General features: G+C 41.9%; 1 protein-coding gene across 1 annotated transcript in view; it reads left to right on the forward strand.

The window, feature by feature from the left end:
• Positions 1-13372, forward strand: part of LOC310965473 (dihydropyridine-sensitive L-type skeletal muscle calcium channel subunit alpha-1-like) — a 293992-nt gene that overhangs the window by 217106 nt on the left and 63514 nt on the right. The window contains exons 34-36 of the mRNA XM_083939088.1: positions 3982-4141; positions 6587-6714; positions 8916-9012. Coding sequence (XP_083795214.1) covers positions 3982-4141; positions 6587-6714; positions 8916-9012 — 385 coding nt within the window. The remainder of the gene's footprint in view (positions 1-3981; positions 4142-6586; positions 6715-8915; positions 9013-13372) is intronic.

Here is a 13372-nt window from a genome sequence, read left to right on the forward strand (position 1 = left end):
ATATCATGCATGCATTGGTTCTATCAGTTCATGTTTTTGCTCTGGGAGTTTTCATAAGTAGTGTGATCCCCTTTCCAACTGAATTACTTTATTTTTGAGCCTTCCAATGGACCTTTTGAGACACTTTTTGTGTGTGTGTGTGTGTGTGTGTGTGTGTGTTTGTGTGTGTTTCCCTATCTTTATCCAGTGCTCAAACAGATCCTGCTCAATTGCTAGTGAATTTCCTTTCACGTATATATCAATTATTTAGTTGACTCTGTAGTTTTTCTGAACACACATCCACTCTCCCTCATTCCACACATGACCGATCACACACACACACACACACACACACAATTTTAAACTCTTTCTGTCTGGCCAGTGTTCTTTTTTCCTTTTGTATCACAGCTGCTGACAGAGTCCAATGTTTCAAATTCTTGTTATATTATAGCAAATTTTAAAGCCGCTTTATGAACACAAATTGACAGAAGCTCTCACTACACCTCTGTCACACAAGTCCCAAAATGTCTCGTTCCAGTCTCTCACTTTATACTGATTTTCGTGTGTTGTCAAAGTTTACACGCCCCATGATTTCATATATACACTCCTGTTTTCTAGGGTTTGCTAGCTAGCGAGTCAATTTGCTACGCACATTTGGTAAAGTTTTAACACCCCTGAAATATTTGTGAAGTTTGGTGAGTATTTGAATATGATAAAGCAAAAGGGCAATTAATTTGGACCAAAAAAAAAAGAATTCCTGCAGTTACAAAAGATCCCTCTCCGACGACTTCGTCGGTGCTCAGGCTCTAATAATAATGATTTTAACAAATTCAATAGGGCCTTCGCTGGCCTGATGCTTGCCAGTGCTCTGGCCATAAAAAAAAATATATATAAAAAAATAATAATAATAATAATAAAAATAATTTAAACAAAAAAAAAAAAGTTCTCCGATGTCAATGTCATGGGTTTCACTGACCAACAACGTGTACTGCAGGACGGTAACCCAGCTCTGTTACCCAGCAAAACAATGCTTAAGTTGTTTGATGGCACACTGATAAGACCCAGAGGAGAATAAGAACTCAAAGCCGAACATAATCGAACAGCACACATCCTCAAATTCCAGATAAAGGAGAAATCACAGATACCTTTACTCTCAGAACCGACCTAATTCACATAGACATACCCAAAACAGCGAAATAAATCGTCCCCGCTCATGGGGATGTTTTCAACGGACTGGGATGCCTCAAGAGAGAGTTACACCTGGACCTGGGTCAACTGCACAAGGCCCTACTGAGATCACACTATCAGATGCCCACAATAGAAGTAATACTACCATACTTAGCAAAAGAAAAGATATTCTCAGTATGACATTCAAAAGATGGATCAAGCAAGCAGACCACATTCTGGACTAGGAATGCCAGTTGTTGTAAAACCAGGAATATCAGAAGACACAACACAAGCCACTTCAGGGCCTGGAAGGTGAGAGTAATAGCAGATGACATCTTGGTGTATGGATGTGGAGACACCAACAAGGAAATCATAGTAGACCATGACAAGAATCTTGAAAGCCCTACAACAAAGAGCCAGAGAAGTAAACTTGAAGCTCAACTAAAAAAAGCTGAAGCTGAAACTTCCCAGTGTTACATACATGGGTCATTGTCTCACATCAGAGGGCCTGCGTCCAGATCATGACAAGATTACAGCTGTGCGGAACATGCAGACCCCGACAGACATCAAGTCTCTCCAGAGACTGTTAGAGTTTGTGAACTATCTTTTAAAGTTTCTTCCTAGCCTATCAGATGTGTGCGAGCCTCTCCAACTTCTGACTGAAAAAGACATAGACATTGCTGCCAGCACACAACGCACAGAGACCATTACGCGCCTAATCAAGCACCACCAAGTCCTCAAATACTATGACCTCCAGGAAGAAGTCACTCTGCAATGTGATGCAAGGAAGGATTGACAGTAGTCCTTCTACAGAATTGGCCATTGTTTTTGCATTTGATAAGTTTGACTAATACTTGCATGGCAGAGTATATAGCACAGTTCATACAGACCATAAACCACTTGAAACTATCTTTAAAAAGTATCTTCTCTCAGCACGAAAAAGGCTACAGCGGATGATGCTGAGGTTAGAGAGATACCAGCTATGAGTGATCTACAAGAAAGGCAAGGATCTACACATCACAGACTTCCTGTCCAGGGCACAGCTACCAAATACAGACCACACCCAAATGCAAACCCCTGCCACAGTCTATGACATGGGCCTCACCCTGGCAGAACCGGAACAAGTGAATCATGCCTGTGATATAAACTTCACCACTCAGATGCTAGAGACATAGGTCAGTCCCTACAACCTTTCTGGACATACATAGAATAACTCACTATAGACAGGGGCCTCATTTTCAAAGGGAACATAGTGCTCACCCTGCAAAGCTGCACTCTGAATTCTTGACAAAGATCCACACTGACCATTCAGGAATAGAAGTCAGCCTCAGGAAAAACCTGCAAGATTGTCTTCTGGCCAGACATGACGAAGAATGCCAAATTGAATTTCCCCATTCGCGGGACTAATAAAGGAATTCTTCTTCTTCTTCTTCTTCTGACTATTGGGAGCTGGAAGAACTAACAGACTGCACTGCATCCACCGTTTTTGCTGCAAAAGACAATTCAGTCGAAGTGGAGCTCCCCAAATTGTTTTCACTGACATTGTCCCTCCCTTTTCAGGATTTGACTTTCAGCTCTTTGCCAAAGACCGGGACTTTACACATAACACGTCATCCCCCTATCACAGACAGAGCAATGGAAAAATTGAGTTGGCTGTCAAAATCGCCAAAACGCTGCCCAAAAAGTCATCCCTGGAGGGAAGTGACCCATGGAAAGCTGTTCTGGCATGAAGGAACACTCCAACAGAAGGAATTGGTGGCTCTTCAGTGCACTGACTCATGTCCTGACGGACATCCACACTCGTGCCCTTCAAAGACACACAACTAAAGCCCAAAGAGGTGCAGAAAGTCACTAAAAGTAAGCGGGCAAGGACACGGACAGTGAAAGATAACTATGATGCCCGGGCACGGAACATGACTGCTCTCAGCCAAGGTCAGACGTGAGAGTCCTTCTTCCTACACACGGTGGTCCCTGGAAATGTGCCTAGACCAACTAAGTGAACATTCCTATGCTGTTCTGGTGAATGTAAAGACATATCGTAGGAACCAAAGGGACATCCACCCAGTGCCAGGAAAAGCTTGACATATCACCAACAGGAGAATATACCACTCTGGACAGTGACTGGTATACAGAGCCTTCATCTGAAATAGAACAACATGTCATAGAGAGGGCAATGGTACCAGAAGGTTCACAGGACACAGAATGTCTACACACTAGGACCAGATCCAATACACGGAAACCTTTGAGATATAAAGACCCTGAGTGCCCTGAGAGAGACAGGGAATAGGTTGGACACTGATGATGGTATTGATAAGTATTAGCAGTATTGAAAAGTGCTAGTAAATAGATTATGCCAGTATCTTTGTGTGATAAGTTGACATGTTAAACCTGTTTAAGATACACAACATGCTATAGTCCAAATGTGAATTTCTGTTTACATTTTCATGTTCAAAAGACTTGTTATATTAATAGCCAGAGATAGATTTATTTAGTTGTTAGACTCCTTCATTTGTTATGTAAAGAGAGATGTTACGATACCATCTGGCCAGCAGATGGTGCTAGAGGCCAGGCAGGCACTGTAGTGATTCAGGAAGTAGTGTATGCATTCTAGTAGAGATGAGAGATTTGTTGAATGTGTTAATGTGAGCTGCATTAAAGCTAGCCCGGTTGCAACTACAAGCCTTCTAATTTCTGAACACAAAACAAATTCAAGCCCTTCCTATAGTAATGGCTAACGAGAAAGTAATCAGATTGAGTAAGGCAGAAGTGACATATTGGCTTTTCTGTGTGAATATCAGGTATGACTGAAGATGTTTTGGTATCTCTGTTGTGCAGATGTGCTACAGGAGAAGCATGGCATGAAGTGATGTTAGCATGTATGTATGGGAAGAAGTGTGACCCCAAGTCGGACTACCTGCCTGGGGAAGAAAACACCTGTGGATCAAACTTTGCCATCATCTACTTCATGAGTTTCTACATGCTCTGTGCCTTTCTGGTAAAGCCACACACGTTCACACATTCTCAACACATATACAGAGCATTATAACGCTTATGTTAACACTCTACCTTCCACATGTTCAAAAATATAACTGTTTGCATGGCTACCATTTAAAATGAAATTCCGGTGTAAATCATCCCAGGGTCTTTTTAGGCAAATTGAGTCATCAAATAAGCCATGAAGACAATTTATTTATTTTTCGAACTACTACCAGATAAATGCGGCTAAGACGGATTAACTCGGGCAGCGTGTTGAACGCATTTAAACGTGTTTTTTAACCTGCTAAAAATAACAACAAACCTCTACGGTAGCATGATAAGAGTCCTTACACATAAAACAAAGCACCTACCTACTTACAAGTACAAGCTGATCCATTCAAGTCAGTTATCAAATGCAATCCAAAAGGAAGGAGCCCTTTGGTGATTTATTCCAGCAAAATCCGTAGATGTTGTGGTTTGTGGCAGTTTGCTGAAAAATAAGTTAATAATAGATGATAAAAGGTTTGGAAAAGTCCCTCACAATTTTCCCTGCAGCACTAAAACATTACGCAGATCGCAGGGGGCGTGTGTGGCCAGAAGACACACAGCATATGTGAGAGCAAGCCCAGGGGAAGATGACTAGCCTGCAGCTTGAAGTGAGAGAGATAGAATGGTCTGTGTTTGTATCTTTTCCGGCTGTGAAACAAAAATGAAAGCTTCCAACCCACAAATTTTTCATAGGCTGCCATTGTGGTACGATAACTGTGCTCTGATTAACCAGTGGCTTATTGTTTTGAATACCAATGGACACGCTTAGGCAGAGGCATTAGCATGTCTGTTTACTACGAGAGGGGCGGGGACCCAGGGCGAGTTGGTAGATGTTTCAAAACACTCTTTTAATACACACTGTGTTCATCTACTATGCTGTTGGTTCTTTGTTTTAAGTGTAAGGACTCTTATCATGCTACTGCAGAGGTTTGGTGTTATCTTGAGCAGTATCAGTGGTTAAAAAAAGCCGTTTTAATGCGTTCAAGTTGCCGCCCCAAGCTTATCCATGTTAGCCGCATTTGGCTGTAAGTGTCTGTTAGCGTCCGTCCCGGATTTCTCTGGTAGTAGTTCGTACACAACAAAATTGTCAGGAAGGCGTATTTGATGGGTGTATTTGTCTAGAAAGAGCCATCCAAGGCTCAGATTTTAGACCGGAATTTCACTTTAAGGGTAAGTGTCATCACAGGTAAGTGTCAAAGTGTCATCTTTGACAGAGACTAAAGTGATCAAGCATTATCAAGAAAACCTCCTCTGAAATGGAACTCTTAACAGAGTTGTGAGTCTCTTAACCCTTTTTAGATTGTCGGTGCCTTGATTTATGTGTAGGGACTGTAAACATGGTACTGCAGAGGTTTGCAGTTATTTTGAGCAGTATTAGTGGTTAAAATAAGCTGTTTTAATGCCTTCACCGTACTTCCCCCTGGTAATCAGTGTTAGCCACGTCCGGTTGATAGCTACTGTTAGCGACTCCCCGGGATATCTCCGTTAATAGTTCATACACGAAAAAAATACCTTCTCAATGGCTTATTTAATGTATGCAAGTGCCGAAAAAGACCATGGGACGATTTTTTGCCAGAATTACGCTTTAAATCAAGTTCAAGTTTGGAATGCCAATCATGATAGCACAATGGCATGAATGACACCAAATACAAACTTTAGAATGGAGATGGTGCATTACATGTGTTTAAGAGTGCAATAGGCTCCAGATGAGTGTTTGTGTAGAGGCAAATTGAACTATTGCAATTTGTGAACATTGTAGTATACTGTACCTCACTGCTGGATTCAGTGTCACAATCATACTCACAAACATACAGTAAAACATATATTGCCTCTATCCCTCACAGATCATCAACCTATTTGTGGCTGTCATCATGGATAACTTTGACTACTTGACACTGCAGACTTGACACTGCAGAGGTTTGGCGTTATTTTCAGCAGTATTAATGGTTAAAATAAGCTGTTTTAATGCCTTCACCGTACTACCCCCTGGAAATCAGTGTTAGCCACGTCCGGTTGATAGCGACTGTTAGCGACTCTCCGGGATACCTCAGTTAATAGTTCATACACGTAAAAAAAAAAAACTTCTCAATGGCTTATTTAATGTATGCAAGTGCCAAAAAAGACCATGGGATGATTTTATGCCAGAATTACACTTTAAATCAAGCTCAAGTTTTGAATGCCAATCACGCTAGCACAATGGCATGAATGACACCAAATACAAACTTTAGAATGGAAATGGTGCGTTACATGTGTTTAGGAGTGCAATAGGCTTCCAGATGAGTGTTTGCGTAGAGGCAAATTGAACTATTGCAATTTGTGAACATTGTAGTATACTGTACCTTACTGCTGGATTCAGTGTCACAATCATACTCACACAAACATACAGTAAAACATATATTGCCTCTATCCCTCACAGATCATCAACCTATTTGTGGCTGTCATCATGGATAACTTTGACTACTTGACACGTGATTGGTCCATCCTGGGCCCCCAGCACTTGGATGAGTTCAAGAAAATATGGGCAGAATATGATCCTGAGGCCACGTAAGTGTTTGTGTTTTATGTATCTGGTTCAAACAGTGAAGAGTGTTTATTTTTGAGACTTGTGGCTGGAACCACTGTTGTTTCTACAGTTATCTGAATGGTCATCGGTACATGCTTGTGTAGTTTGGGCTTACCTTGGAGGCCAACCCCCACCGGGAACAAATCCGACTTACTGCCGAGGATCCGGACACAGCTCTCGCTTTGGGTGTTCAGAGATTGGATGGCCCACAGAAGTGACCCCCTCACCCATACTCCCGCACCACTTTCCACAGTATCTCCCAAGGGACCCAGTCATATGCCTTCTCCAGATCCACAAAACACATGTAGACTGGATGGGCATACTCCCAGGATCCTTGCGAGAGTGAAGAGCTGGTCCGTTGTTCCACTTCCAGGACGGAATCCGCATTGTTCCTCTTCAATCTGAGGTTCGACTATAGGACGAACCCTCCTTTCCAGCACCTTGGAGTAGACTTTACCAGGGAGTCTGAGTAGTGTGATACCCCTGTAATTGGCACACACCCTCTGGTCCCCCTTTTTAAACAGAGGAACCACCACCCCAGTCTGCCATTCCCTTGGCACTGTCCCAGACTTCCACGTAATGTTGAAGACATGTGTCAACCAAGACAGCCCCTCCAAACCCAAAGCTTTCAGCATTTCTAGACGAATCTCATCAATCCCTGGGGCTTTGACACTGTGGAGTTGTTTGACTACCTCAGTGACTTCCGCTAGAGATATTGACAATGATTCCCCATCAGCCTCCAGCTCTGCCTCTACAAAAGACGGCATGTTAGTCGGATTAAGGATTTCTTCAAAGTGCTTCTTCAACCGCCCGATTACTTCATCAGTTGAGGTCACCAGCGTCCCGTCCTTACTGTAAACAACTTAGACGGTTCCTCGTTTCCCCCTCCTGAGATGTCGAATGGTTTTCCAGAAGCACCTTGATGCCGCCTGAAAGTCCTATTCCATGACTTCTCCGAACTCCTCCCACACCTGCTGCTTTGCCTCTGACACAGCAAAGGCTGCAGCCCTTCTGGCCTGTCGGTACCATGCAACTGCCTCCGGAGTCTTCTGGGATAACATATCCCGGAAGGCCTCCTTCTTCAGTCGGACAGCTTCCCTTACAACCGGTGTCCACCACGGTGTTCGAGGGTTACCGCCCCTTGAGGCACCTAAGACCTTGAGGCCCCAGCTTACCGCTGCAGCTTCAGCAATGGAAGCTTTGAACTTTCAGGCCTGGCCTTAGGGTATGGCCACACAATTGAAAAAAAACTTTTTTGTTCTCCGTTCTTAAAAAGTTTTCCGTCTACACGGAATCATAATACAAACACTGGGGACTGTCTTGCCAAATCTGTAGACTTCCCAAATTCTCATCCATTCTAGAGAGAAATCTGTCGACTGTTTCTGGTGTTATTGGAGACTTTTGTGGTGTTTTGGACTCTGATGCACAAATCACTCTGCAGCTAGTATCCTCAACGAGCAGCGGGTGCTGCTGTGAGCCCCTTCCCCGCACCGAAGCAATCCCAGGCGGGCACTGTCTCGCTACCTTTGCGACCTTTTTGGCAACTTTATTTAAACAAGGGCTAGAGACTTGCTTGTTTATGACCAAATGACCTGGGTGACTGTATCCTCCTCTTGGATAGATATGTTTCTGGTACACTGCTTAGTTAGATATAGGTCAAACGAATACTGAGTGTTAACATGATAATATAAAATAATCAAATAATTTATTATATCATTCATATACATTTTACAAAGTAATAAATGAGCATAAATAAAAGCACATATTCAATTTGGATTGGTCGACACTCACTTATACTATTTTTTATACAAACAAAGTTGTAACTAGTTAAGAACTGCTACTTTAGAAAGCTGATGTGAAAATGGCCTGATCCTGCTGATGAACTCATTTAATAAACTTAAAGTAGGGTTTTACACTGCTCTTTGTGACTATCAGGTTGGATCATATGCTTATCTCTCTTTGCTTAGATAAAAGGAAAGGCGCAATGAATATTAAGATCTTTTTTTTTTTCATCCATCCATCCATCTTCAACCGTTTGTCCCTATTGGGGTCGTGGGGGGCTGGAGCCGATCCCAGCTGATCCCAGTTGACATCATTATTTTTTTAAATTGTTAAATATCCTCTGTTTGTTTGTGTCAGTATTAAAATCCTTTTTTGTATTTTATTGTTTTATTTCTGTCAGTGGGCGAATTAAACACCTTGATGTGGTGACACTCCTACGGAGAATACCTCCTCCTCTCGGTTTCGGAAAGTTTTGTCCTCATCGTATTGCCTGCAAGGTAAGAAAAAAAATTCAGCCTCATGTCACATTGCAATCCTAAAAAAAATATACTAAAATACTTGATTAGACAACACTATAATACAATACATCTCTCAATGTTGTGATTGTTGTAATTTGATTTTAATGTGGCATGGGATATTCATATCACAATGCAAACAATTATTCAGTCAGGAAAAAGACAGGGACTACAAATAGTCCAGTGGGATCACTCCCACCGAGTGAAACATAGGTATCATTATCTGAGGCCCTAAGGTCATTTAAAGTGATTACCAGTGGTTTGGAGTTTTCCACCCCTTCACTGGAAATAGCTGTAAAGCCAGCTGACTTTTAGAAGAATTATACTGATTATAACCCCAATCCTTTTTTCCCATATTCATTAGTATGTCATTTCACATTTCACAGTTACACCCACATGTAAACCTTACAGCTCCTAACACATCTACAAAACTGGTGCGGACTACACTGGTCATGAAAATATACTTATCACACCATGTCCATTGAGTGGGAGGGTGTCTGCATGATATAATGGAACATAGGCCAACTTTGGCCATACATGTTTGCCCAAAAGTACAGTATAGAGACAGTCAAACAGGGAAGGTATCTTTAGTTGATTGAGAGCCTACTGCTCTAGGCTTTCCCATCAATGGTGTGGGGGTGTGGTATATGTGTCTTCTTCAATGTGGTCAAAAGCTGTAGGGTAATTTATTGGTGTTCTGTTTATTTGGGTTGGATTCTGTTTTTTGTCTTATGTTGTTGTGTTCCCCACCACCACAGGGACACACCACCACACAATTATTATTAAAGCTCCCCAAATCCTCTTCAACTCCTTGTATAGATGTTTCCTTGGCTAAGTCTTAGACTTTGTCAGTGGTTGAGAGAACCACCTTCTCTCAAAGTTTGAGACAGTGGTTCAGCAGATACACAATGTGTAAGGTGGTGGCAAATTGCTCCAGTTTTACCTTTTATTTGAAGTGGTAGTGTATTCCGTCACTTCCCACAGTCCTGTCCACCTTTGTTAGCACCTATTTTTTAGTTTTCCCTTTCTTTGTGTGTCTGGCTCCTTCTCCACATGCTGGACCTGTGTAGACAAAACTTTGATAAATTCAGTCAGTGTTTTCAAGTTCCAGGGGGCCCAGGCATGGGGGGGACCAGTCAACAGTTCATGAGGGGTGAAGTGGGTTTGACCATTTGTGAACATCTCATGGACATTAGTGCAAGCGACAATGCATCTACCTAATTTAGCTTAGTGCCCTGGCACACTTTTGCTTTCTTTCTTTTACATGTCTGATTGGCCTCTCTCTACCAAATCCTGCCAAACTTGTAAGCTATCCCTTAGGCCTGTTCTACCTTAGCTAACTCTTTGTTACTGAAACATGATCTTTTATCTGACCTTATCACTCTGGGATATTAATAGCTAGCTAGTAAGTGCTGACGTGTTACGGTGACGTATTACGTAATTTCCTGTGCTTGTGTGTTGGTTACTTGTTGTTTCACTGTTTGCTGCTCTCATTAAATTCAGCTGTTTTTGCTATAATATTCACCACAGCGGCTAACTACCGCTTAACATTTAAACATCCACTGGTTCTGCTCAAGCACTCACAGCTCTCCTTCTTTCAGCTGCTTTCTTGCTAATGCCATAGTGTTAAACGTTACACGCTATTAGCCACTTTAGCTTAGCAGTTAGCTTCACGGCTGGTGATGGCTTCCCCCGCTCTCTCTCCTGTTCTCTCTTGCTCGGAGTGTAGTATGTTTAGCTACTCCTCTGCCTCCTTTACTGATAATGGTAAATGTAATACATGTAATGTATTTGTAGCGTTGGAGGCTCAGTGAGTTAGAGGCACGGCTCCGCACCATGGAAGCTCAGTCTTGTGCTACGGTAGCTAGCCGGCCACCTGTAACTTTCGCCAGTGTGAAGCCACATAGTGTAGCGTTAGCTTCCGCCAGCCGTCCCCCGGCAATCCCTGAGCAGCCAGGGTGCTCCTGGGTGACTGTGAGAGGAAAGCATAGTTCTAAATCGAAGCCTATGGTTAACCGTCCACCCATTCACGTTTCAAACACGTTTTCTCCACTCAGGGACACACCGGCTGAGGAAACAACACTGGTTATTGGCAGCTCCATTCTGAGAAACGTGAACTTAGCGACACCAGGGACCATAGTAAAATGCATCCCAGGGGCCAGAGCGGGTGACATTATTTGAAACTGCTGGCTAAGGATAAACGTAAATATGGTAAGATTGTTATTCACGTTGGCGGTAATGACACCCGATTGCGTCAATCGGAGGTCACTAAAATTAATGTGGAGTCGGTGTGTGCTTATGCAAAATCTATGTTGGACTTTTCTCTGGTCCCCTGCCCAACTTGACTTGCGATGACATGTATAGCCACATGTCATCATTCCGTCGCTGGCTGTCTGGATGGTGCCCGGTAAATAATGTGGGCTTCGTAGATAATTGGCAGTCTTTCTGGGGAAAACCTGGTCCCTTTAGGAGAGATGGTATTCATCCTACTTTGGAGGGTGCCGCTCTCATATCTAAGAACCTGGCTGCAGTTGTTAGCGGTCTAAAACCATGACAACCCAGTGTTGGGATCAGGAAGCAGAGTTGCAGTTTAATATACCTCTCCGGCTGCCCTTATCACAGATGCCCAGGAAGCAGAGTGGAAGTCTTACACACCTCTCTGCGCTCCCTGTGGAGAATTTTCCAGCTCAGTATAGTATATACAAACGCTGTCTGACCCACCATCATTTAAATTAACTAGATCAAAAATGAACAGAAGAGGAGCTATACAGAAAAACTTGATACAAATCAACACAAAATCTGCAATTATGCAACAAAATCATAAAATAAAATGTGGACTTTTAAACATCACATCTCTGTCATCTAAAGCTATATTAGTAAATGATCTGATATCAGATAATCATATTGATTTACTCTGTCTGACTAAAACCTGGCTGCGTCATGAAGAATATGTTAGCTTATATGAATCCACTCCTCCCAGTCATATTAACACTCATATTCCTCGAGGCATTGGTCGAGGAGGAGGCATTGCAACTATTTATGACTCAGGCCTATTAATCAACCCTAAACCTAAACTAAATTATAATTAATTTGAAAGTCTTGTTCTTAGTCTTTCACATTCAACCTGGAAAACTGTGCAGCCAATTATAATTCTTATAGTGTACCGTGGTCCTGGTCCGTACTCTGAATTTCTATCTGAATTCTCAGAGTTTCTGTCAAATTCAGTTATCATTATAGGAGATTTTAATATTCACGTGAACGTTGATAATAATAGCCTTAGTATTGCGTTTATCTCTCTATTAAATTCGATCGGTTTTAGTCAGAGTGTACATAAATCTACTCACTGTTTTAATCACACCCTCAACCTTGTTTGGCTTATGGTGTGGAAATCAATTACTTAATAGTCTTTCCACAGAATCCTATTTTATCTGACCATTATTTAATAACTTTTGAATTCATATTACAGGACTACTCACCTCTGGGCAAAAGTTTCTACACTAGATGTTTATCTGATAGTGCTATAACTAAATTTAAGGAAGCGATTCCATCTGCATTTACTTTAATGCCTTATCCTAATATTCAAGATTCCTGTACTAACGTTAGTTTCTCTGAAATTGATTACCTTGCAGGCTCACTACGAACAACACTCGACTATGTTGCTCCTTTAAAAAAGAAGATAATGAAACAGAAGAAGTTAGCTCCGTGGTATAACTCACAAACCCGTGTATTAAAACAAATATCGTGAAAATTGGAAAGAAAATGGCGCTCCACTAAAGGAATCTGGAGGAATCTCACAGTCTGGCAAGAAAGTCTAAAAATATACAGGAAGGTCCTCCGTAATGCCAGAGGAGCCTATTACTCATCTTAAATAGAGGAGAATAAGAACAATCCTAGATTTCTTTTCAGCACTGTAGCCAGGCTGACAGAGAGCCACAACTCTATTGAGCCATGTACTCCTATAACCCTCAGTAGTAAAGACTTCATGACTTTCTTTAATGACAAAATTATAACTATTGGAGACGAAATCAACTTGCTTGGCACCAATTTTTCTTCAACCCCAAGAACCTTAGAAACAACTGTGCGACCTGATATATTCTTGGACTGCTTTTCTACAGTTGACCTTAACAAATTAACCTCTACTATTTCCACATCAAAGCCCTCTACTTGTCTCCTAAACTCTATTCCAACTAGGTTACTTAAAGAAATGTTACCTTTAATTAGCACTCCTGTATTAGATATGATTAACATGTCTTTATCAGCAGGTTACGTACCACAGTCTTTTAAAGTAGCTGTAAATAAACCTCTTCTTAAAAAGCCCAGTCTTGATCCTGAGGTACTAGCC

This window comes from Echiichthys vipera (assembly GCF_963691815.1).
Source record: "Echiichthys vipera genome assembly, chromosome: X".
Lineage (NCBI taxonomy): Eukaryota > Metazoa > Chordata > Actinopteri > Perciformes > Trachinidae > Echiichthys > Echiichthys vipera.